The sequence below is a fragment of the Peromyscus eremicus genome, chromosome 4 (genome assembly GCF_949786415.1).
Source record: "Peromyscus eremicus chromosome 4, PerEre_H2_v1, whole genome shotgun sequence".
Lineage (NCBI taxonomy): Eukaryota > Metazoa > Chordata > Mammalia > Rodentia > Cricetidae > Peromyscus > Peromyscus eremicus.
In genome coordinates this window covers 43,678,684-43,703,398 of record NC_081419.1, presented here as the reverse complement: position 1 = coordinate 43,703,398, position 24,715 = coordinate 43,678,684, and the positions used below count along the sequence as shown (strand labels likewise).

Sequence of the window (24,715 nt, the reverse complement as noted above, 5' to 3'; positions counted from 1 at the left end):
CAGGGAGAAATGTCCATTCCTTCTCTTCTCTCTTTCTCCTCTCCTTCCCTGGTCCCTCTCTCTTTCTCTTCCTCTCTCTGGAACTAATTGTTTCTGAACTCACTCCTTTGTTGCAAATGATTGGAAAGCCACACCCCAATACCTCTTCCCTTTTCCTAGATTTGGAACACACTGCTCACTCAGAGCATATCAGAAAGTCAGACAATCTTCCGTTAGCACTGCCCAATGTGAATCATTTTTATAGGAATATTAAGTACGTGTGCACACTGCACACTAAGGCTGGAATTTGCCAGGCTGACTGGAGAGAGAAGCAGTGGAGGCAGCAGGTGGCAGTAGTTCCCACTCTAAGAGCAGAGATTCCCAGCAGCTCCGGGAACAGTGGGAGGCCTCCACTCAGACTGGCTTTTCTCTCTGTCTTGTTTCCCCTGAGAGCTGCTCCTTTCATTTATAGAAAGATGATAGGCTGAACACATTCCACAAACTTTGACAAAGCAAATAGAATTCGTTTGTGTCCTCTTCACACAGACAATGAGTAACAAACATGAAAGTTGAGTTTTCATCTTGAGAATTCCCCTTTTTATTCAGCCCTCCAGGACCCTCATGTTCTCTGGTAGGCTTCTGGTCTATCTCCCTGCACTCTTTTGGGTCTCATTCAAACCTGTCTATAGAAGTATGTGATAAAAGTATGTGGACTTTTATCTACCTTTGAATACGTAAAAAAAGGATAGTAATCAAATATTAATAAATAGTACTGATAAAACTAATGACTATATATTGAACACATGCTGTCTTACAATCCCTCTTTCAGAAAATTTGCATGCTTAATCTCATTTATCTGTAAAATAACTCAGGAAATTAGGTACTATGGTTACTTTCATTTCACAGATGAAGATATGGAAACATGGATCAATTAACTTGGCTAAAGGAATACCTTAGCCGACAAATAGCAGAGGCCAGAAGAACAGACTCAAGCTTGTAATAGTCATTATTACTGGAGATAGAGGCAAGAGTATTTATTAGGCAGGTCAATCCATGGTGACACTGGATATTTTAATTCCACTAGGATACATGCTGCTTGAGAATTTAAGTGAGTGACTAACTAGACATGATGAAGCCACACTTTTAATCCCAGAAAGATAAAGGCTGAAACAGGAGGATCGCAAGTTTGAGACCAGCTTGGCTAGACAGTGAGACTCTGTCTCAGAACAAGTAAATGAGCGAAAAATAATTTTTAAAATGTGTGTACGTTCAAAACCCCTTTTGAGAAGTACACGAACAGGTGGAAACTTGAGGCCAATGTCTGAAAAGATTTTGGATGAAACACACCAAGAAACTAAGCAAACTAGACGATAATGCAGAGACTATCTTAATGTTAGATGAAAATAATTCTTTTGGTTTGGGTTTTGGTTTGGCACAGGGTCTCACTGTGTGGCCCTGGCTGGCCTGGAACTCACTTGGTAGACCAGGCTGGCCTTGAGTTCATAGAGATCCACCTGCCTCTGCCTCCTGAGTGCACCACTATGTCTGACTTAAATGATGATAATTCTTGAATGTACCTGCAAAAGAACAAATGAGATAAGAGTCTGTTTCTCCAGAAATAGTCAGGACACCCTCAGTCAGCCTCAACTCACACCTACCTTTCTTAATAAATTCCAGCTCCCATTAAATTTCTTGCAGGTCGCTCAAACCAGAAAAACTGAAGAGGTAAAGAGCAGTTATAGGATATTAGTAATTTAATATCTCCCTCAGGATCTTGTGTGATGACTCCATAATAACTTTGTTGTTAAAATGATTGAGCAAATCAATTACCCAAATCACACAGTCAGTGAATATTTTACATGTGTAAACACAGAATCTTTCCAAGCATTCAACAGGCATTTTAGAGTATTGGGGTTGAGGACACGCTGATGTCCCTCAGAAATGAATGTTGATGAGATGAGTGGAAGTACTTTATTAACTTATTTTATATGTATAGATAGTTCACCTGCATGGTGTGTGTGTCTATATGTCTGTGTGTCTGTGTGTATCACAGGTATCTTGTGCTGAAGGGGTTCATAAGAGGGCATTAGATCCCCGGGGATTGGAGTTACAGGTGGCTCTTACCTGGGTCCTCTGCAAGAGCAACAAATGCTTTTAAACTCTGAGCCATCTCTCCAGCCCCCCATTGAAAGATACTCAACTTTTATGTGTGATACTATTTCTTATTCTCCAATAAATATATTATTTCACTTGTTTAATAATGTGTCTAATTAACTGATTTTCTTCTAGACCAAAGACAGAAGATGCTTGGGTGCTTGCAAAGCCCAATGCCATCCAGGCTATTGGGGTGATGTCTTTTGGTGAGTTCCTGGCTTTCAAACCCCTTTCTCAGTATGACTCCACCTGCTCTGTGAAGAGGTACTGTTCCCTGTATGTCTATAGCAGGTCTTCTGAGTTTAGACTCCCCCTTAGCAGCATGCACTCTAGTTTGTGTTAATATAAAATTAGACTCAACCCTTTCTTGTCCATTACTAACCTTCCTCGTCTGTTACTAAAATTTGCTTCTAATTGGAGAAAAGTGTTTCCAAGCTAGACATCCATTACGGTTAGTGTGTTTCCTAACTTGGAAGTCTAGCAAATGTCATAGACTTCTTCAAAGTCTTTGCAGAAAGGATTAAGTTTTGGCTAGATATCTATAGCTCCCATATGTCCCAGATGCCAAGGAAACTCATGTGCAGATTTTCCTTAAGATAGGAAGGGCCATTAGGAAGAGGAGAAAATGGGAGAGAAGTCGGACAGGCCTGGTTCCTGTCGACAGTGACGTGAAGAAACTAGGTAGGCCTTCTGTGTAGTTTCTTATTTGTAGGCTTATTAGAAATCTTACTTTCTGGCTTATTTGGTGTTGCAGAATAAATATATTTTCAATTTAGAGACTTGAAATTCTAAGGCAGTGTGCCTCTCTTTGCAGAGTAGAAATCGCGGTCCTGCTGCTTCCCTGGTAATTGTTTTTCTTTTGTATTCCAGCTTTCATTTGCCACCATAACTGCTTCCTAGTCTACGGTTCTCTCCAAGAGCCCACGGTAGCTAAGTGGTGCCGGGTCATCCACACGTCCATCTTGGTTTCTGTATTTATTTGTGTGCTCTTTGCTACATGTGGGTACTTGACTTTTACCGGCTTCACTCAAGGTAAAACGAGAGACTAAACCACATCCTATCTTGGTGCACATGTGGACTGGTACCAGGATACCAGTGTTCTACTCATTTCTGGAACAGTTTTCTAGGGAGTCTGTCTGATACCTTTCCCTTCCACCCACCCTCTGCTCTACCGTCCTGCCTCTCTATGCTCCGCTTCATAATTTCTCTCTTCTTCACGTCTGAGATGTAGTTCTGTGACCCCAATGCTCTCTGCTTCCAGACACATTTGTTTGTTTGCAAACACGAACTCTGGCTCCCTCTCCACTGCCACTCTGTACCTTTCCTTTCCTGGGCACTAATAGCCTCCCAGTGTTGACGCTGATAACCTTTCTGGTTCTGGTCCTTTTGAACCATTGTGAGTCACTTAGCTATACCGAACTGCCTCCCACTTGAGGAAAGAATGGCTGTACTATCATGGCTTTTCTTTTTCTCTCTCTCTCTCTCTCTCTCTCTCTGTGTGTGTGTGTGTGTGTGTGTGTGTGTGTGTGTGTGTGTGTGTGTATTTGCTTCCTTCCTAACTTTCTAATCCCCATCCCCCCCAGAGATTGGGGTCCTGCTTTTCTGTTGACAAATAGTCTAGGTGATTTCCTCATTTTCCTTCCAGCCCAGGCCTTCTTTTTCATCTCCAGCCTGCAGGATATTTCTGCTTAATTGTCTCATTCTGGATTAAATCACAGACATCATCTTTCCCATAAAGCCAGTCCTCTCTCTCGCTGACTTCCAAGTGACTTCTCTTTTCTTGTTGCTCTCAGGCCTGGTACTAAGTGGTGGTCTTCCCTTTACTGCTGTTGACCCTTTCATCCAATCATTCAGGGTATAATACTCAGGCTGGCCTGACAGCAGGCCAAACGCTGATTCATATATTCCACAGCTTTTCCCGGTCTAGTATCTCACTTGACCTTCCCACAACCCTTTGAAGGTAAGTGGAATAACTAGTTCTACTTCCTGCTTACACAGAGAGCAAAGTAACTTGCCCCAGCTGGCTGGTAACAACCAGAATGCACGTGGTCCTCTGAAGCCCAAGCTCAGGTATCCCCCCCTTCCCTGTCTGCCTCCCCGGTTTTGATCAACACAGAGCCTCCAATAATCTCTTAGAATCCAGCTCCTCTTGGATTAGTTTTCTGTGACATGTGACACTGTGGTACTCTTGAGATGCCTTGATCTGCACAGAGATCATAGGTCACTGTGATTATGTGCATGTATTTCTCAGAAAAAAAGAAAATCTTTCTTAAAATAAGAAAGATTTTAAAAAAACTAGTGATATAATAACAATGCAGTAACATATATATTATATATGTATATATACACATACTACACATATATATTTGTGATATATGTTATATATGGGATATATTCCCACATATTCCAGGATAGTGCAATTAAAAGCAACCTTGAAAGTCCATGTAAGAACTGTTTCAAGCACTGCCATGTACCAATCACAATTACTGCATAGTATGCCAAGTTGAACACCCTAAAGGCTCCTGCATGCAAGGAACCTTGTTTTATAGAAGTCTCTTTTTGCTAGTGATATCTTCCTAGTGATTTTAGCAGTGGTAATTGCCCTGCTGTAATTGAATATTTATGACAGCTGTGCATGACCACTAAAAATCCATAATCCCAACACAACACATGGGAGGCTAAGGCAAGAGGATGGCTAGCCTGTGCTATATAGCAACACTCTAAAAGAGGCATGTGATGGGGGCTCTTTAAGCTGAGTGTGGCCTCATGTGCTTGTTCTGGGGTATGGGGCAGACACAGTAAGATCACATGGGCTTCCTGGCTGACAGCCTATCTTCGGTGAGAGATTCTGTCTCAAAAATAATAAGGCAGAACATGATGAAACAGGGTACCTGATGTCCTCCACTGGCCTCCACACAAGCCCATGCACAGGTGCAAATACCCACACACCTATGTGCATACACTACGTACATCGCACACACACATTCACATACGTTCTGTCTCTTACACACATCCTTATATAGCAAAGCTGACAGGTATTGGATGTCATTGTTCTTGCCCTTGTGTTTCCCCTTAGCTGTAACTCCCTGACACACAGAATTCAGCTGGAATGAGCTGGTGCTGATTCTTTAGCTCATTTCTCTTTAAGCTGATCTGGTCTTGTTTGTGCAAAATCCGTGTGCCTCTGTTCATCAGGTAAAGTCAAGCCAATAAGGCAGTGGAAAGTCTCACGTCCCATGGCTATTCCCTGTGACTTCAAAGCAGACACAGGGCCTGGTTACCAGGGAGGACAGCAATGGGAACCTCCATTCTCGGGTTTCTCAGTGTTGAACCCTCGTCAATGTTGAGGTTGTTTTCTGCCACTACTGCTTTGTGTTGTCATCTTCTTCTGCCCAGAAGGGACACCAGAAAAGTCACACGCATCTGGTGTTGTTGGTAGAGGGAAGGGACACGGCAACTTAAAGCATGTCTTGGAAAGAGGAAGTGCAAGTAGGTTGCCGCCTCACTTTTTAATACAAACAAGCTCAGAGGATTACTTTCTTCTTCTGAAATAGCGTCGTAAAATATGTGGCTTTCATCTAATTTTCTAATTGGTTTAATTGGAAAAAGGCAACTGCTGTGTCCAAACTTAACCATGTTATGTTCAGGAAGTACAGAGGCCTGAAGGCTGCCTTCTGTGAGCTGGCCAGAGCCCTGCCTTTTTTCATAGACTCCTGAAAATATATGAGTCTCACTGAGAACCAGCCTAAGGTATATATGGTCTGTCGCTTGATTTAGAAGTAATTAAATTCAGTGTCCTTTCCTGGAATCGGTCCTATTTTCAGTTTCGAACCAGTGAAATCTGCGTTTACACTTGGGTGCATCAAATGCCGTGAAAGACAGTGTATCTTTGGAATTCCTTGGTGTGGTTCTGAGCCTGTGATCAAAACCTATACCTCAAGTGCAGGAAACTTGGCTCCCCACATGCCCTGGTCCTACTTTTCCTTGTGGGATTGTCTTCCATCTAAATATAGCATTTCAAAGAGAAATTTGTTTATTTTAATAGACATTTGTTTAAAATAATACAATCCCCAGAAACAAAGACCAGAAGCCATTTATAAAGGCAGTGCATAAGAATTTAGGGAGTTGATTCTGTTATATATATATAAAAAAACCAACCCACAATGGACAAAGTAGTTTTTAAAAAACTGGCACAACTTTAAGGCAAACTTAACAGAAACAAATAAGAACTCTACCAGTGATGAGCACCTTCAAGTGGAACATGTACTAGTTTCAATGGCAGTGAATAAATGCAGGACTACTGGAGGCAGCATGTTATACTCAGACCTGGTAATCTATTTTTTTAATTATAGGAAATGAAGAATATAGGCTACCACTTTTATACAAAATATCTCATTTGTTAGGTACCCCCAATACTTTGCAAATAAATACATTTTTCTTGTTCTCCAGGAGACTTATTTGAAAATTACTGCAGAAGTGATGACCTGGTGACCTTTGGGAGGTTTTGTTATGGTATCACTGTCATTTTAACTTACCCGATTGAATGCTTTGTGACTAGAGAGGTAAGCAGAGGCTCTTTTCCTTTTTTCAAGATTTATTTATTGTGTATACAGTGTTCTGTCTGCATGTATGCCTGTATGCCGCAAGAGGGCACCTGATCTCATTATAGATGGTTGTGAGTCACCATGTGGTTGCTGGGAATTGAACTTAAGACCTCTGGAAGAGCAGCCAATGTGCTCCTAACCTCTGAGCCATGACTCCAGCCCACAAAGGCTCTTTTCAACCCTTTGCCTGGGTAGCTTGCTCTACTACATTTATTTAGGAAGACACAGACAATTCAATATGTAAATTCCCTAAAGGCATGATGACATGTGACAGATTCATACAACCTTCTCTTGAAGCTATAAAGTTTCAGAATCTACAGATGAATGTTGTTAGGTCCCAAAGAAACCAGGGACAAATGACTAACTGAGGTGCCAATCAACATAGCAAAGCAGACACTGGCTGCCAGGCTACCTCAGTGCTTCTCACCCCCATCCCCTACCCTAAACCTCTCCAGCCCCTGACCTTCCCTCCCCTTCACCCAGCTTCGGATTCCTGTATAATCCAGCCATTTTGGGCCCCATGCTCTCTTGACCTCTTGGTCTTCGGGTCCTCTCTTGGCTAGCTTGCTCTCTCCTCTTTCTCTCTCATGCTCCCCCTTCCCCTTCTTTCTCTCCCTGCTATGAATTCTTCCAGATGCCTCTCTGGCTATTTTCTCCCTCATATCTACCATTAAAAACGTTCTTCCCAACCATACCTAGGAGTGGTCATGTCCTCATTTTCATTTAAATATATATTCAAATATTTACAAAAAAATGTTTCAGACATTGTGACTATATGTAATCATGCTCCAGGGTTGAGTGTAGATGATCATAAACACAAACACATCACTTGGTTCCCAAGTGAATAGCAGCCTTTAGAACAGCCAAACCAAAGTGGTCACCTCTATTTTTAAAGGAATGACAAAAAAAATTAAGGATGAAAATGTAAAGAAATCATTCCCAAAATTATATTTTTGTCACAGTTTTTCATAAGTCATTATTTATTTACCATGGGCCAGAGTAATTGGTTTTATTTTAAAAAATAATATATTATATTCCATGAGGAATCAAACCTCAACTTAAACCTATAGGTCTACAGATATGTTTTGATGCATATATTTATATAAATGTCTTATATAAATATTGTATGTTTACAATACAGGCAGTTATGTAGACAAAAGAGAATCTGTTCTTATGTAATTCTGGGAAACATGGCTTATCAGGCATCTCTTATGCTGTTGGCTAGATATCCACTGTGCTGTGTAGCAGCACCCACAGCACTGTGGAAAGGGCTTAGTCAGGATCTATCCCCACGGGCTGTTTACGCAGTACACTGTGTGACTGCATGTAATGTATGTAGTGAACCACCAACAGAGCCTTAAATCCCCCGTCTAATCCGCAGGCTTCTCAAGGCAGCTGCTTTCTCACTGTAGGCCATTTCTGGCAATGAACCTGCGCTGGGACTCAAAGAGGGGAGGGTGGTCCGTGCTGTGCATACTTTCTAATCGCACTCCTGTTCACAAGCGGCATGACCCAAGGCTAGTGCCCTTCCTTCACAGAAGAGAGGGGTAGAGTAAACTTCCTGCAGGTTTTAAGCTGCAGGATTTTTCAAAGCTCTACTATTGATCGGGAAAGGCTTTTCTTTCGGCATCTGCCTAGTACTTCAGGTTCAGATTGAATCTCCAGATCAACATGAGTGGATGGTGCAGGCTTGGATGCCTCCTGGTCATCTGTGTGTGGATGATTTGAGTCCCTCCACCTGCAGCTTCTGTCTTCCCTATGTGGAAATGAGTTTCCATTTGAGCTGCCATAACAGGAAAGCAGAATGAAACCAAGATCTTTGCCCTGGGAGCATGTCCCTTGCAGAGGGATGCGGTATGAGCCTCACTGGATACTGTTGTTGTCTGCATACATATACACACAGAGCCAATATGAACGCAATCATGTCTCTCCATAGGTAAAATAGCCAGGCACATATAAAGAGGATGAAAAAGACTGTATACCACTGATCCTGCCCATATGGTCATTTCATCCTCATAATGCCATCTCAGAGATGTACAACACAGTTGTATTTAAAGGAGATAAATCTGGGAAAATTTACATCATCTAAGTTATTAGTATCACCATTAGGTCTCTACCAGAAGCATTGGAGCAGCTGATCTGTGGGGATATCTTCTGTCTAGGTAATTTTTCAACTTCTGCCATCATCACAGCCCCTGGTACATGATGCTCTCTCTCCACTGACAGTTCCTGTTTCACTGGTATTTTGCAAATGGCCATCACTCTATTCAGAGTCTTCCTTCTGTCCTCCACAGATAATGGTCTTATTCTTTCTGCTTTGCTCTTCTTTACACTGTGGCCTCAGCTTGTAATTCTGCTCTAAATTTATCCCCTCCTCAAGCTTGGATAGGCACTCATGTTTTAGAAATGGCAAAAAGAAGAGGACTTTAAGGGAGACTGCCAAGTCTTGTGTGCCATGGTCCTAGAATCCAGACTAGGGTGACACGGGAATGAAGAAACACAGACACACATACAGAAATGCTTGCATTGGGTAGGGTGTGATTGCCCTGATGGAGAGCACCTGTTATGACAGTCCAGAAACTATCGTGTTTATTATATACAGGAGAATAAGGAGGGGGTAGCTAGTCCTGGTGGGATATCTCAGGCTGTAAACATCTAGGAGGGAGAACCCGCGACAGAGTATACTTTCTGTCAACATTTGCATATGGACCTGGGGAAGTTTTGCCAAGCACATTAGTCTGAGGCATTGGGGTCCTTCACATGGCTGTGCTTATGTCAACATTACAGATTCACTCAAGTCTTCACCTGCTCCTTACACATTCATCCAGGGCTTCCTCTACTCCCTACAGGAGACCATTCTAGACAACTGAAGGGCCCTCTAAATTCTACTTGGTTTATTTCATCCTGCCCCAAACTACTCTCTATTTGTTTCTTTATACGAGTTATGTGTCTTCTATTGGGATGTCAATTCTTGAGAACAGGAGTCATTCCTTTGACATCCTCTTATTGTAAACTTATCAGAGTAGGATGCATTCAATAGATGACTATAGATTAGCTTTCTGATCTGTATATTCATGGAAAATAGTGATAAACTATCCTTAATTTGCCTTTCCTCTTTGTGGGTTGCATTTGTATAAAATTGATTTCCTTTTAATAAAGGACAGCACTCATCCAGTATTATTAAGAGAGTAAGTCCTAACACTTTCCTTAGAGGCCATTAAATAACCAATTAGTATTTGTAGTTTGTTTTTGTGGCAATCTTCCCAGCTCAAGAAGGATAAGGCAACTTTCAGAGCTTTCTTATCCTTAAAAAATGTGTGCATTACAACACTGGTATGCCATGCTCTGGGTCTACAGCATAGGACACTGGCTGACAACATTCACAGCAAAGAATATTCATTATTGCTATAATGTGTAATTTCTTTGAAAAGACAGAAACATTCCTAGTGATCTAAGGTTTGATAAGTTGCCTTATTGTTGGTGATTTATATAGTCATAGTGCTAGTGTGAAAGTCTCTTACTGATTCTAGGAAGCCTCAAGAACACCTCTCAACCTGTCCTGTTTATTTGCTAGGTAATTGCCAATGTGTTTTTTGGTGGGAATCCGTCATCAGTGTTCCACATCATCTTAACCATGGTTATCATTACTGCAGCCACACTGGTATCACTGCTGATCGATTGCCTTGGAATAGTTTTAGAACTCAATGTAAGTACATTGAAAGATTTGCTCCATCCTTTCTGAAAATCTCATTTAAGATGTTTCCATCTAATACCAAATGTGCTTTCCTTTTTTTTAAAGTATCACATTCTGAAGTATAATGGGAATCTGTTTGCAACATAATAACAAATATTGATAACGATGACACTCTGCTGTTTATGGAAGCATATGTTTTTTGACAGTGCCTCTCAAAGGGGGTGATTTTACTCCCCACTCAGGAGGGTGGCATTTGTAATGTCCAGAGACATCTTTGGTTGTCTAACAGGGTGGCAATGCTATGTGATTATAGTGAGAAGAAGCCAGGGACACCCAAAATATCTCATGATGTTCAGAACAATCCCTCACACACACAAAAAAAAAAATGTGTCTGACTAAAGGTGTCAAAAATTCCTTGGCTGCAAATCTTGTCCCTGTACTATCCAGATATTTCTCAAGTTGACTACACCCTTTACTGTATGTGAAATTAAAATGTCTAGTGGACTTGTTGATGTAAACAGAGGTGAACTTTTTTTTTGTCCTGACACAAAAGTTTGTATTAATTACAATGTTAGATCAATAGCTCAGGCTTATTATTAACTAGCTCTTACTTTTAAATTAACCCCTTTCTATTAATCTATGTATTGCCACATGGCCCATGGCTTTACCAGTCCCTGGCATCTTGCTTCTTGGAGTAGCTGACTTGTGTCTCTCCCAACTCTGCCCTTCTTTATCCAAGACCTCAGTTTTATTGTCCTGCCTAACTTTGTCTTACCTTGCTATAGGCCAAACAGCTTTATTATTAATCAATGAGAATAATACATATTCACAGTGAACAGAAGGATCATCCCATAGCATCTCCCCCTTTCTGTCTAATTAAAAAGGAAGGTTTTAGCTTGCACATAGTAAAATTACATACAACAAAACAGTTATCAAGCAAGAATTATAGTTACAATATCTAGTCTATTTGTATTTGACAAAATTAGAGAAAACAATTATCCATCTTATCTTGGTGAGTCTAAAGTTTCATATCTAATTTACCTTTTATCATAGCTAAGGAAAATTATAATTATAACTGTATAGTCTTCAACTCCTTCAAAGTCCTGAGAATGAAATATTACCTGAGTAAGTAGGAAATACAGGCAAGAGACTTCCAAAAAATGTTAGAAATGACAGAAACAGCTGGCTAGCTGGACAGTCACCCAAGGTTTCTCTGTAATGCTGGGGCATCCTTTTCTGGCCTACAAGCCTAGCATATCTGACAGACTTTCCTGTGAAGCAGGGAATTCTAAAGGACTGTCCTATCTTGTATTGGCAAAGTTGGCAGTCATCTTTCTTGCATTCTGCTGCCCAGTTTGGTAAGTAACTGTCAGCAATTGAGGCAAGGGCAGTTTCTTTGCCCACATGGCTAGCTTTTCCCATAAAGAAAACAAACTCCATATGGAGTTTCTATGATGTCCATCATCTTTCCTGGAGCTTATTAGTGCCAGCAGATATGTCTCATTGTCATGAAAAGTCTAAGTTCTTAAAACAGTTTAAATGCCATATTCTGTAGATCTTTAAAGTGTTTGAAGATTACATATCTATCTGAAATTATCTTTGTATACCTAAAAAACCTAACTAACATGACTATAAGTTTGACTATTATAGATGACTATTAATTTGTATTTCTTAATTATACATTACATTTTTAATTAAGCTGCATAAACATAATACAAGTGTAGAAATATACATACAGTATAATGAAATTAACTTTAAATTTGTATCAATAAACTAGAATCCATACCAATGTAAAATATTTTGAGATTAACAGTTGTTTTTTGGATTAAAGTAGATTCAATAATCTACCCTTTCCCCTCATCATTTCTATTTCATATCCCCCTTTCTTCTTTTAGAAAGAGATTAACTATGACCAATAACAATTTTACCAACCCCCTTTAAATGAAGACAAATATTTATAATCAATATTTTGGGAATGTGGGCATAGTTTTCTAGACCACTTTCTGTTGATTGGGGGGCACTGGTATTCTTTGAGGAACCCTGAGAAAAATCAGGATAATTGTTAAGTCTTGACTAGAGTATTTTTTGAGGCTAGATCATCTCAGTCAGTAGCCTTGAAGCTGTTTTGGATACTGGATCACCTGGGCTGTTTTTATTGGTGTCTGGTCCCCTTGTTCTGTCCTATAGTTGTTTTTAAGTTTATTACTTTATGCCTATAGAGAGGATTTCAGGGAGTCTTCTTTTCTCAAACCTGATTTTCCTTAACCTGGAATTAATCCATAGCTTCTCATTTCTTGTGGAAATAAAAACAGAAACTGTCCCCCAAATTAACATATCTTTTGACTTAAATTTTGAAGTCCAGATATTTTTAAAATAAACAAGTTGGTTTAATATAATAGTTCCTTAATCCAAGATCTCTTAGTAGTTATTATTTGCTCATTAACAGTCAAAAAATATAAAGACAACACAATAAAATATAGAATCCAGACTCTGTGTATTTTCCATCTTTACATGACTTTTTATAGTTTTTTTATTACTCTATTTCTTTTTTAAGGATTTTATTTTATTATTTTTAAATTATTTTTTAAAATCTATTACTGTCTCTACCCTTTTTCTTCTCTCTTCCAAGCCTACTCTTAAACACACTGTAACCCATTTAGAGGTTTTTGTTGTTGTTTTTGTTGTTGTTGTTGTTTGTCTGAATCTGTTTTTACTGTGCATCTGTGATCTTCTCTGTCTGGATGAACAAAAACCTTAAACCTACCATGCAGTGCACAGCTGGGCGATGCCTCTCTATACAGCAGCCTATGTGAGACTGCGGGAATCTGCCATGTTGTAGCTCAAGTCTGTACACTGTGGCCAGGGGATGTGTCTTTGTACCTCAGTCTGCATGAGAGACAGGAACTATGAAGTTGTTCTTGGCTCCATTTCTGTGTTCTAGAACACCGCCCCCCCAGTTTTTTTAAGCTTTCTTAGGCTTTCTGTGGATGTACGTGCCCCACATTGGGCTGCCCTATGTAAACAGGCATTTCCTGCCCTGAGTGCTCATTCCCAAATAACCAATTCAGAGGCTTAAAATTACTTATAAATGTTCAGCCGATAGCTCAGGCTTGTTACTAGCTAACTCTTACACTTAAATTAACCGATGTTTCTATTTATGCTTTGCCATGTGGCTCATGGCTTGTTACCTAGTCTTTATACCCCCTGCTTACTTGGCAGCTGGCTGGCATCTCTCCTGACTCCCCTGACTCTACCCTTCCTCCTCCCATCATTCTTTCTGTGTCAGGCTCTTTGGCTAATCTCTTCTTGCCTTGCTATCAGCCAATCAGTTTTTTATTAACAATGAGCATAATCCACAGCATGTTGAAATTATAGAAAGAATAAAAGTCTATCCTAATTACATAATCACTTTGGGTGACCCAAACTTTCTTTTCCTTTAAATATGTTTTTTCTCTCCCCAGACTTTTGTCTCTCTCACCACACAGATGTAGGTCTCTATTGTGTCACGTCTGAACTGATCTTTTGCTTTCAAAGCAATTGGAAATACTGTTGTTCTGTAACTCAGCCCTTGCCTTTATTGAAACTTATTTCCAATGTACTTTTCCAAAGGCTCCCTTAGCTGCCAGATTTATTTTCAGTCTATGACTGTGCCATATCATTTTTTCCTCTTCTCCTTTACCCTATCTGTTTTTCCATTCATTCCTTTTCCTACATTGATTACTGTTCTATGTCTGTCTAAATCCTATGAAGACTATTGTCAACTATAACTTCTAACTCATTTATTCAATGACCATATAGTCACTGAGCAATTACTCTGTATTACACAGTAGAAATAGAGTGATGGAAGGAAATTTGAAAGAATCTAACCTTTCTCACTAACATGACTGTTCAGCTGCTGTATGGATGATGAAGAACACACAAAAATTAACACACTTTTGGTGACAGATTCCATTGGGAACACAGAGGGAGAAAGAAGAACATCAAGAATGAGTGGAATCAGGAATGATTACACTCTATTTTGTGAAGCTAGGTAATGGTGCCATTTGATGAGATAGCAATGGAATGAAATCCACTAATGCAGAATTATTATTCTTCCCTCTCCCACAAGCATTACAGGATTTCTAATCAGTATGAAACCAGTTAGTATCTGCTGGTCATGCACCACAGGGAGGCCAGAGTTATGCAGGAGAAACTCCAGTTCATTATGCACTCCTGACTATGAGAATTGCAGGATAAAGGAGGGTTTATCATTCATACTCACCTCACTATTCTTTCCAATGCCAGTGTGACTTGAAGTTCCAGACAAAGGCAGGAAGATAGCCTGCTGAGGAGCAAATAATTTGGACTTTTCTTATATCAAATGGAAAAGGGATAGTGTCCATCTTCCCCAAATGCCAGACACTAGGGACACTGGGGAATTTTCCATTGCATCAACAACAGGAAAAAGGCTCCCTTTGGTATGTTGATGCAGACATGTAGTTCCAGCAAGTTAACTTATCAGGAGACTAAGCAAGGGGATCACTTGAACCCAGTCTGAGCAGTATAGCAAGACCTCATCTCTAAAATAAATGGAGAGGGGGGATAAACCAGAAATCAAATCATATAATAGTCTTGATTTCTGTAAATAGTCCCTGTTTAACTTAATGAAATAACTTTTATATAAGATCTTAGAACATGTGATATTTGAACTGTCCATGAATTATCTTTTCTTACCAAATGGTAAGCTCTTTGAAGACACACATATTTAATGATTTTCTCAATGGTCTACCAAAGTGGGCAGTGTGCTGAGAACACTGGGCTCAAATTATTACATGAATGATTATGCCTTGTGACCACAGTTTAGGACCTGTTTCTATAAATATTCATGAACACAAGAGTATTCAGTAGAATAGAAGCAGGAAATAAATTAAGGAATCTCTCTCTCTCTCTCTCTCTCTCACACACACACACACACACACACACACACACACCCCACAGTGTTGTCAGTAGTGATAACATTTCAGCTATGCTGTATCGATGTCTGAAATCATGAGCCCCTAGAGCGGTTCCTTTTCTGTTGCTGTGATAAAATATCCTGACAAAGCAACTTAAGAAAGAAAAGGCTTATTCTGGCTCACAGCTCATCATGACTGAGAAGTCACAGCAGTAGAAGGGTGAAGCCAGCCTGACATTCAGGAAGCAGACTGGTCATATTTCATCCATACCCACAGGAAATACCCTCACACACAACCAAGGAACAAAATGCTGGCAGACTGGTAAGCCACAGAACATGTGGCAAAATATAATTTAATAGAAATGGGTTAATTTAAATTATAAGAGGTAGCTCTCAAGAAGCCTGCCATGTGCTATGCAACTGGTAATTAATATAAGTCTCTGAGTAGGTATTTTATAAGTGGCTGTGGGACTGTGGGTCTGGCGGGTCCAGAGAAACCTTCAGACTACATGTCTATGTGGGTGCTTAGAACTGAACCTGGGGCAGTTCTTCAAGAGCAACAAGTACTCTTCCCACCAAACCATCTCTCTGTCCTCAATCGCTAGTCAGCCTAGCTGAAACAGCAATTTCAGACTCAATGAGAGTTCCTGTCTCAAGGAAATAAGGCAGAGATCCATGTAACAGGACACCCAAAGTTGTCTTCTAGCCTCCACACTCATGAACACACTGACATACATGTGAATACACTACATTCATTGCACATACAAAACCTGGGGATATATCTCAGTGATGGATTGCTTGTCCAATTTATGCAAGAGTCTGCATCCTATCCATAGCACAGAAAAATGATTTTGTGTGTGTGTGCGTGTGTGTGTGTGTGTGTGTGTGTGTGTGTGTGTGTGTGTGTATTTGTGTGGGGGGAGAATGAGTGATAAAGTTTATCTTTAAATAAGTTTTAAGAATAATCCATACTACATATGAAATGATTTTTTAAATGGACTAAAATAAATACCAGGCTGTAAGCAAATAGGAACTAAAGATTTTTCCTTCATTTTTTGTTCGTAGCTTTCACATTAGTTAATAGAATTTCTGTGTGGAGATGTAAATGACAACCCAGGGCCTTGTCACGGTTGCTAATCGTGTTAGAAATACTTCTCTATTGTGGCTTTTCAGATATCACAGTCACCCACAAAGATGAGACGTGTGTTAGAATCAGAACTTGCAAAATCAGAGAAATGCTGTTATTGCTAAAACTAAATAAATACATGCTAAATTGTTTGGGTTACCTGGTAAGATTCAGAGCCCGTTTAGAATTTCACCTTTGTTTCTTTGTTTTCATAGCAGAGGACAGCAATGAAATATTCTCAGTCAGAGGCATTCTCCATTTTAAATCGTCCATTTTAAAAGCAAAGGAAGTAAGTCCTTGACCTGTTCTGTTGCAAGACTCCAGCATCTTGGCTGGATGTTGCTGTTAGGGAAGAGAGGTATCTGCAGTAATTGGGCCCTATGGGTTTCTATTTGGGGAACAAAGAGGGAAAAAATAATGAAACAGCTGGTGCTGTGGCCACAAGAACCAACCCCCAAAGCACTGTGTGCTGCTTGTTTGGCAGAAAGAACGCAGGCCAACGAGAACCCAGACAGAGAGACATGATCATCGGGCGAGCAAACCAGAGCCCAAGTTGGCATACTTCCTAGGATAGAGCCTTTTGTTTTTTCCTAAGATATAGGAATAACTTTCATGAGTATCAAATGATTATAAAGAAGAAATTTAAAAGATAGATTTTTGTCCTTTTTTTTCATTCCTGCTTTGAAACATTAGCAGTGGTGAGGGGCAGGGGTAAGAGGAGGACCGAGGAAGGGCTCAGGGAGATCAAGACCTGCTCCTCAGCACAGCCAAGGGAACCAGGAACTACTGAAATGTGGCCACATGGGTGGGGGTTGGAGGGGTTAGGGAATAGTGACTCTGCCCTGCAGGAAGTTGTGCTTTATCAGGAGTCGCCCCAAGGAAGGGGGTCATTAGGTATACTCTGGAGGCTGAAGGGCAGAAGGTTTGCTAGGGAGGCAAGGACCAATAGCAACGAGAAAGGAGCTTCCCAGAAAGCTCCACCTTTAAACCACCAGCTCTCACTCCCTGTGTACCCCAGGCCTGAGTTTTCTCTCTGAGGAACATGAATCCTGTCCATCTTCCTGTGGCCCCTTCTGGCTGCTAGAGAGGAGCCGCTGGCAGGCTGGTCCCTTGCAGGGCCTTTGACAATCTCAGAAGCTGTGTCTCTATGCCCAGGGGAGCCAAATCTTCACTTCCTTCAGGGGTATGAGCAGGGACAGAGGCACGAGCTATCAGAAGTGGGTCACACTTGTCACCCTCATCACGTCCAAGGGCCTGGGGGGCTTCTCCTCACTACGGTCACCCAGATAGGATTGATGCATGTGACTAAGGAAACCCTGTCTACCAACCCTGGCACCTGTGGTCCATGCCAGTGGCACCAGCCCTCCTGGCTGATTCTTCTACTGGACAGCAGCAGCAAGGGCCCCAGTGAGATCCTGCCCTCATCCCTAGCAATGGATCCTATCCCCCAGTCTACTACACCTCACTTCTGGAGGCCCTGGAGGCCTGGGACCTCCAACAGTGTGCAGCAGCAGTTCAGACATAAGTTCTACTTGGCAACCCCCAGCCTTAAGGAGCCAGAATACCATGGTGATGGGCAGATGCAGCTGATCACCAATCTCTGAGGCATCTCATGGACTAAGGGTGTGACCATGCCAGGGAAGGATCCCAGAAGGAGTTCTAGTGGGAGTGGTTCCTGATGGACCCGGAAGCTGATGGAAAACTCTCTCTTCACCATGGCTCCACTGTCCTATCAGGATTAATTTTTTTTTTCTATTTAGTTTGTAGCTTCTTGCATCATTTAACAGGTTCTATTTGGGCAACAAAACACAGTTTTATGATCTGTATTGTTTGTAAATGTCCTACAGACCTTTTGTTCTTTCCATGATGCAAAATATCCTGGCATCAGCAATGGATGGAATTGACCTGCCTTTATGAATAAGATGAAATTTGTACCACATCCTTAATTAGCAGTTATGGTTTTATGACCTGCCAAGCAATTTCCAAAGCTGGTGGTGTGTCAACAGACAGTTCCACATTAAATAGATTAACATTCTGGACTCCTTTACATAGAGTAGATTGAAAAGGAAGTGGACTCTCATTTTCTTGTTGGTCTTGAGTTCCCATCATGACTTCTAGCAAAACCAAGCTTTCACACCATCTAGAAAGTAGGTATATATGGACAAGAGAGTCAACTGGGTTTCTTCCAGTGCAAATATCAGCTGTTACATTTGCTCTGTAATTGTCACTTTCCCAAATTTGTTATTAATTTCTATGGTATGACAAGATGCCATGCCAAAGGCAACTTATAAAAGAAATTATTTAATTAGTTCTCATGGTTCCAGAGAGTTAGCATCTAAGACTATCACGGCAGAGAGCATATTGGCAGGCAGGCAGGCATGGTGCTGGAGCAGTAGCTGAGAGCTCACATCTTGAGACACAAGCACCAGGTGAGGATTTAAGTGGGAATGGTGTGGACTTTTGAAACCTCAAAGCCTGCCCCTGTGACACAGTTCCTCCCACAAGGCAACACCTCCTAATCCTTCTCAAACAGTTCCACCAAACTGGGGACCATGCAGTCAAGTGTATGAACCTGAGGGGGCCATACTCATTCAAGTCACCACAGCAACTCATAAGAATCATAACACTACCATAATACCCACTGCCTTGCCTGCCCAGCAAGTTGGATTTGGAAGAGTCCCAAAAAGCCTGGCTGATGACAACATCTGAGCAGCAGCAGGTGGCAGTTTCCTTCCTGGCAGCAGCTTCACACTCTCTATTCTAGATGAGTTAGCCTCACACATGGCTCCTACAAAAAGCAGAGTCTATACACACAAACCAGTGTGTAGAGGTTTGAATAACTTTCACTACCCAATTTCTTACTTCAAAGAAGTTAGAGGCTTATACTTTTTACAAACACAGATTCATTTCCATAATATTTTTCATAACTTAATTCAAAGTATTATGTTGTCCATTTAATTTCAGCCATTTGATAATTTATTTTTTTATTTGCTATGTACCTTTCATAGATACTTATGTCTATTCAAGGGCTATATGGCAAAACAACACTATGGATATTTATTTTTATTTTTCTATCTTTGTGTGTGTGTGTGTGTGTGGCATGCATGTGTATATATACATGTTTGCATGTATATGAGCTCATATGTGTTGAGTATGTATGCACATTCACATGAGGCCCGAGGTGATGTAGGGAATCATCTCCAACCACTCTTCTTCCTTGTTTGTTGAGGCTGGGTCTCTCAACCAAACACCAGTATCACAAGTCTCTAACCACCTTGCTCTGAGGTCCTGTCTCCATCCTGTCTTCGGAGGCTAGAACTAATTACAAGTAGGTCACCACATCTACCTGGTGTTTCCATGGGTTCTGGGGACCAGAACTCTGGTCCTCACACTTGCATGGTGAGAACTTTAATGACTGAGCCCTCTCCTTAGCCCTATATATTTTAAATTAGAATGCAATATCAGTACCTCCTAGTATTTTGTCATTCTTGTACCTCTTACTATAGAAATATTTTTTAGGCATTCTTCCTCGAAATTTTAGATACTACCTTGGATAGTCTGAGTCTACAAAGTTATTTATCTGTAACTTAGAAAAAATACTAAAAAAGAAAGTATACAATTGAAAGTTTCTAGTATGGAGATGACATTTAGTATGAGATATATAATTTTATTGGAACTGAGAAACTCATTCTTTAATAAAGATATTAAAGGTATAATCTGTAATTTTACATCACCCAATTTCAAATTCAGTTTGCACTGGTTGTTCCTGGAGGGTACATTTAAAAATACTGTGTGACAAGCTGGGTAGTGGTGGCACACGCCTTTAATCCCAGCACTCGGGAGGCAGAGGCAGGCGGATCTCTGTGAGTTCAAGGCCAGCCTGGTCTACAGAGTGAGTTCCAGGAAAGGCGCAAAGCTACACAGAGAAACCCTGTCTCAAAAAAAAAAAAAAAAAAAATACTGTGCGACTAATGAGACCCTGTCTCAGAAGTAAGAAAATAATAAATAAATAATTAAACAAACAAACAAATAAGGCATGGTGGCACATGTCTTTAATTTAAGCACTCATTCAGAAAGAAGAGGCAGGAAGATCTCTGTGTTAGAGGCTAGACCAGTCTACATAATGAGTATAGGCTAGCCAGGGCTACATAGTAGGAACTTGTCTTTAAAAAAAATAAATAAGTAAAAGGCAAATAACCTGAACAGTCCATTTTCAAAGAAAACATAAAAATAGATGGCAGATATAATCAAGTACAATAAAGTCCTCAGAAAACTACAGGGTAAAACCACCATGGACAAATCATTTCACACCTATTAAGATGCTACCATCAAAAGGCAAGAGAAAACAAGTATTAGCCAAGGTAACCCTTGGTAGGAATGTAGATTGTCATTTATTATGGAAAAATTATAGAGGTTTTTAAATCTGTTCAAAAAAACGACTACCACAGAGCCAGCAGTCCCTATCCAAGGTTTGTACCCAAAGGAGACGGACTGACCATCTCATACCCATATCTGCACACCGCGTTCACTGCAGCATTATCTGCATTAGCCGAGATAAGGAAACAACCTCCCTGTCTATGCACAACAAATGAGTAAAGAAAACAGAGCTTGTATATACAATGGAATGTAACTCAGCATTAAAAAGAAGGAAACCCTGCCTTTTGACACTGTGCGAATGAGCATTATGCTAAGTGAAACAAGCTAGACACAGAATGAAAAAACAACTGCATGATCTTGCTAAGTATGTGGGATTTATTTTTTAAATACAAATAGATTCAGAGACTGGAAATGTGGTCATTGGGGGGAAGGTAGGGAGAAAAAGCAGAGGTGTGGGATGAGGATGCAGAATAGGAGACTAAGGGTCTTAACAAGGCAAGAGGTGGAAGGTGAAACAAGAAAGACTAATTAGCAACAGTGTCCTGTATTGGAGAATTGGGTTAAATAATAGAGATTCCGAAGTTCTTTTCACATACTCAAAAGTAATTGAGTTTTGTTCTAAATGTGTCCCATCATAATAACATGGTATCCACATGTGTTCCACAGCTCCATGTTGTAAACTTCGAATATACACAATGAGCTTTACTTAAAAAGAAAACTTTTATGATGTATGACAAATGTTTGTCATAAAATTTTAATGTTTTAGTTAGCATTTAGCACTTGACATGATGAGGAAAATGTGACAGTGAATTTTAACATTTACAACAGTTGTAAAGTTTCTAGTGAGAATTAGTTCTACTGAAGGGGAAAATCTCTTCCCTTTTGAAGTCAGCCCATGTCCCTGTTTTTACAATAAACAACTCCACTATCCATAATTTTCAATCTGATATTTGCCCCTAGGTTGGATTTACTGGCAACGAGTTGGGGGAGTGTAGCAAGCCACAGTCATTTGGTTCTGCTGTCAATTTTCTGGGGTAATTAATGCAGTTAGCTTTACTTGAAAGAAGACTTAGAAATGGGATTTCATGCTAAGCCTGGGGGTTAAACTTCTTTCTGACACACACAGGCACTACTTTCAAACAGATGTGGGCGAAGAGGAAAGAGAAATGCCCATCCCATTTCCCAGGGTCCCTCTCTGTACACAAACAGCAGATAAGCCGCTCAGATTTGAAAGGCCTTGTAGGAATACAGGAATTTCTAGATAGCATTGGGGAAGACAATGTGACTGGAAAAGTGGGTTTCAAGTTTTCCAGAAGTTCATTTTGTCGTCCGCTTTACTGTCTATTAATCTGCCCCTGCGCTCCCTAAACGTTACTCTATTTTACTCTTTTTTCATTTGTAACTACTCCGTTCAAAAGGGAAAAACCTACATCTAAGTCTTTCTTTACCATGTTGTTTTCTTTGTTTGTCTTCACTGAACCTATATGTATGTATAGGTTTTAATATGTATAATGGAAAATACTTAAAACATTGGACTACTTTAAATATTTTACTTATTATTAGCGTGTATATGCATGTGTGATAGGGAGGTGGGAGAGCAGACGTGCCATGGCCTATGTGTGGAAGACAGGACAACTTTGTACTGTCAGTTCTCATCTTCTGTCTTTGTGTCTGTTCCTGAGATGGAAATTAGGCCAACAGGCTTGCAATATAGGGTGGCAAGTGCCTTTATCTACTGAGCCATCCCCCCCCAATAAATGTTTCTGTAATGCTTTTTAAAAACTATGTGAGGGGCTGGTAGGTGTGGCACACAATTTTAATACCAGCACTCGGGAGGCAGAGGCAGGTGGACCTCTGTGAGTTTGAGGTCAGCCTGGGCTACAGAGCAAGTTCCAGCATAGGCATCAAAACTACACAGAGACACCTGGTCTTGAAAAACCAAAAAAATAAAAAATAAAAATAAAAAAATTCACAACTATATGAGGATGCATGGGTGGTCATGTCTGTAAATCCTAGCACTTGGGAGGGCAAGGCAGGAGAATTACTACCAATTAGATGCCAGCCTTGAATACATAGTGAAACCCTGTCTCAGAAAAACAAAGCAATATAAAAAACAAAACCAAAGAATTCAGTCCTCTAACATTAATTTGTGTCTTGTCTTCAACACACAGGGTGCACTCTGTGCGGCTCCTTTGATTTTTATCATCCCCTCAGCGTGTTATCTGAAATTATCCGAAGAACCAAGGACACACGCAGATAAGATAATGGCCTGTGTCATGCTTCCAGTTGGTGTGGTGGTGATGGTCGTGGGATTCGTCATGGCCATTACAAATCCTCAAGACTGTACCCATGGGCAGGAAATGTTCTATTGCTTGACATCGCCTGACAACATCTCCCTCACAAACATCTCCCGTTCTCATCTTCAACTGACAACACAGCCTTCCCTTTTGAACCGCAGCATCTTTCACTGAGTTGGCTGCTTTAAACAATATGTGTGTTGTCAGAGACGCCGATGCCACCTCCTAATATCCACGTACGTCAGTCTCTTGGTCACTTGTGATCACTGACTTGTATCAAGACTTGCGTGTCCTTACTCTTTACAGTAATATGAAAAATAAAGAAATTTGAATATATATTTTACCTTAAACTGTGACAGACGTGTTTTCTTGTGACTGCACTAATCTAGTTGAGAAGGACCAGTGAAACCATTAGTATCCGCTTTCAGTCCCCCAATCATTATTTTCTCGTATGTGAGCCACTGTATTGTGCTTTCAAATAAGTAAGTGATTGTACATTAGAACTGGGGATGGCTTCCTTCAGGACAAACCAAGTGTTTAAAGAGTGTGGAGAACTGAAGAGAGAAGGAAACACAACTCTTAAGTAGGACAGCTATCTCAGCAGCAAAGAGAAAGCTCTCTGTTGTAACCTGGGGAGCATCCCTTGTTTACAGGGAAGTGGGTCCCTGGATGAATAAGCAACAAGCCCCCTCTGTTAAGAAACACAAATAATAAAGTGGATGGGCAGAACAAGCCTGTGTAGGATATCAAAATTATCTCCAGGCTTTCCCACGCTGTAAGAATTTGACAAATATGCTATTTTAAAACAGAAACACACACTCTGATTGTTCTGAGGCAGTAGCCTAACATGTCAGTTACATTTCAGATTTCAACCTGCTGAGGCTGCAGCATGGCAGGAATATATAAGACCACCAGAAGCTGAACCAAGAGACTAGAAGCTTACCCTAAATCTGGGATTTAGGACAAAGCAGACATCCTTGCTGTTCCGGGACCTCAAGGAACAGTTGGGAGTTCTTATTGACCTGGTTTGGTTTTCTGTTGCTTTGTTTAGGAGATGTTTGTTTGGTTTGTTTGGTTTTTTGAGACAGGTCCTCACTATGCTTTCCTGGCTGGCTTGGAACTGGCTCTGTAGAGCAGGCTAGCTTCGAACTCACGGAGACCTATCTGCCTCTTCCTCCTGAGAGTGCTGGGATTAAAGGCGTGTGCAGTGACAGGAAGCAGGTGCTGCCACGGAGGGTGTCATGCAGGGTATTTACAGGGAATCCTAAGCAGTGGTGAAGGGGCAGTGAAGCAGAGCTGGTGATGAAAAGCAGAACTCTGATACAAGCTGATGGCCTTGTTCTGAGTACCCAAGTAAACAGCCCTGCAGCTGCCTCCACGAGTCATTGCATATGGGTTTCAAGGGAAGAATGGGCCCCTGGGTTAGACAGCTATTTACCACAGAGCAAACCGAAAGGAACAGAGAGCTGGAGGCTTGGCATCTATAGCATTCATCCTTAGGGATACCTGGGAGGAACTGCTGTGTCTGCGACAGGCAACCTCTATTTTTAG

At 40.8% G+C, this 24,715-nt stretch overlaps 1 protein-coding gene across 1 annotated transcript in view; it reads left to right on the top strand.

Moving 5' to 3' along the window:
- The window catches only part of Slc38a11 (solute carrier family 38 member 11), a 48,687-nt gene extending 25,292 nt beyond the window's left edge, over positions 1-23,395 (top strand). Inside the window, exons 7-11 of the mRNA XM_059259162.1 lie at positions 2,269-2,339; positions 3,004-3,165; positions 6,583-6,695; positions 10,312-10,443; positions 23,039-23,395. Of these exons, the coding sequence (XP_059115145.1) occupies positions 2,269-2,339; positions 3,004-3,165; positions 6,583-6,695; positions 10,312-10,443; positions 23,039-23,338 (778 nt within the window). The 3' untranslated portion in view covers positions 23,339-23,395. The remainder of the gene's footprint in view (positions 1-2,268; positions 2,340-3,003; positions 3,166-6,582; positions 6,696-10,311; positions 10,444-23,038) is intronic.
- Positions 23,396-24,715: the final 1,320 nt, after the last annotated feature.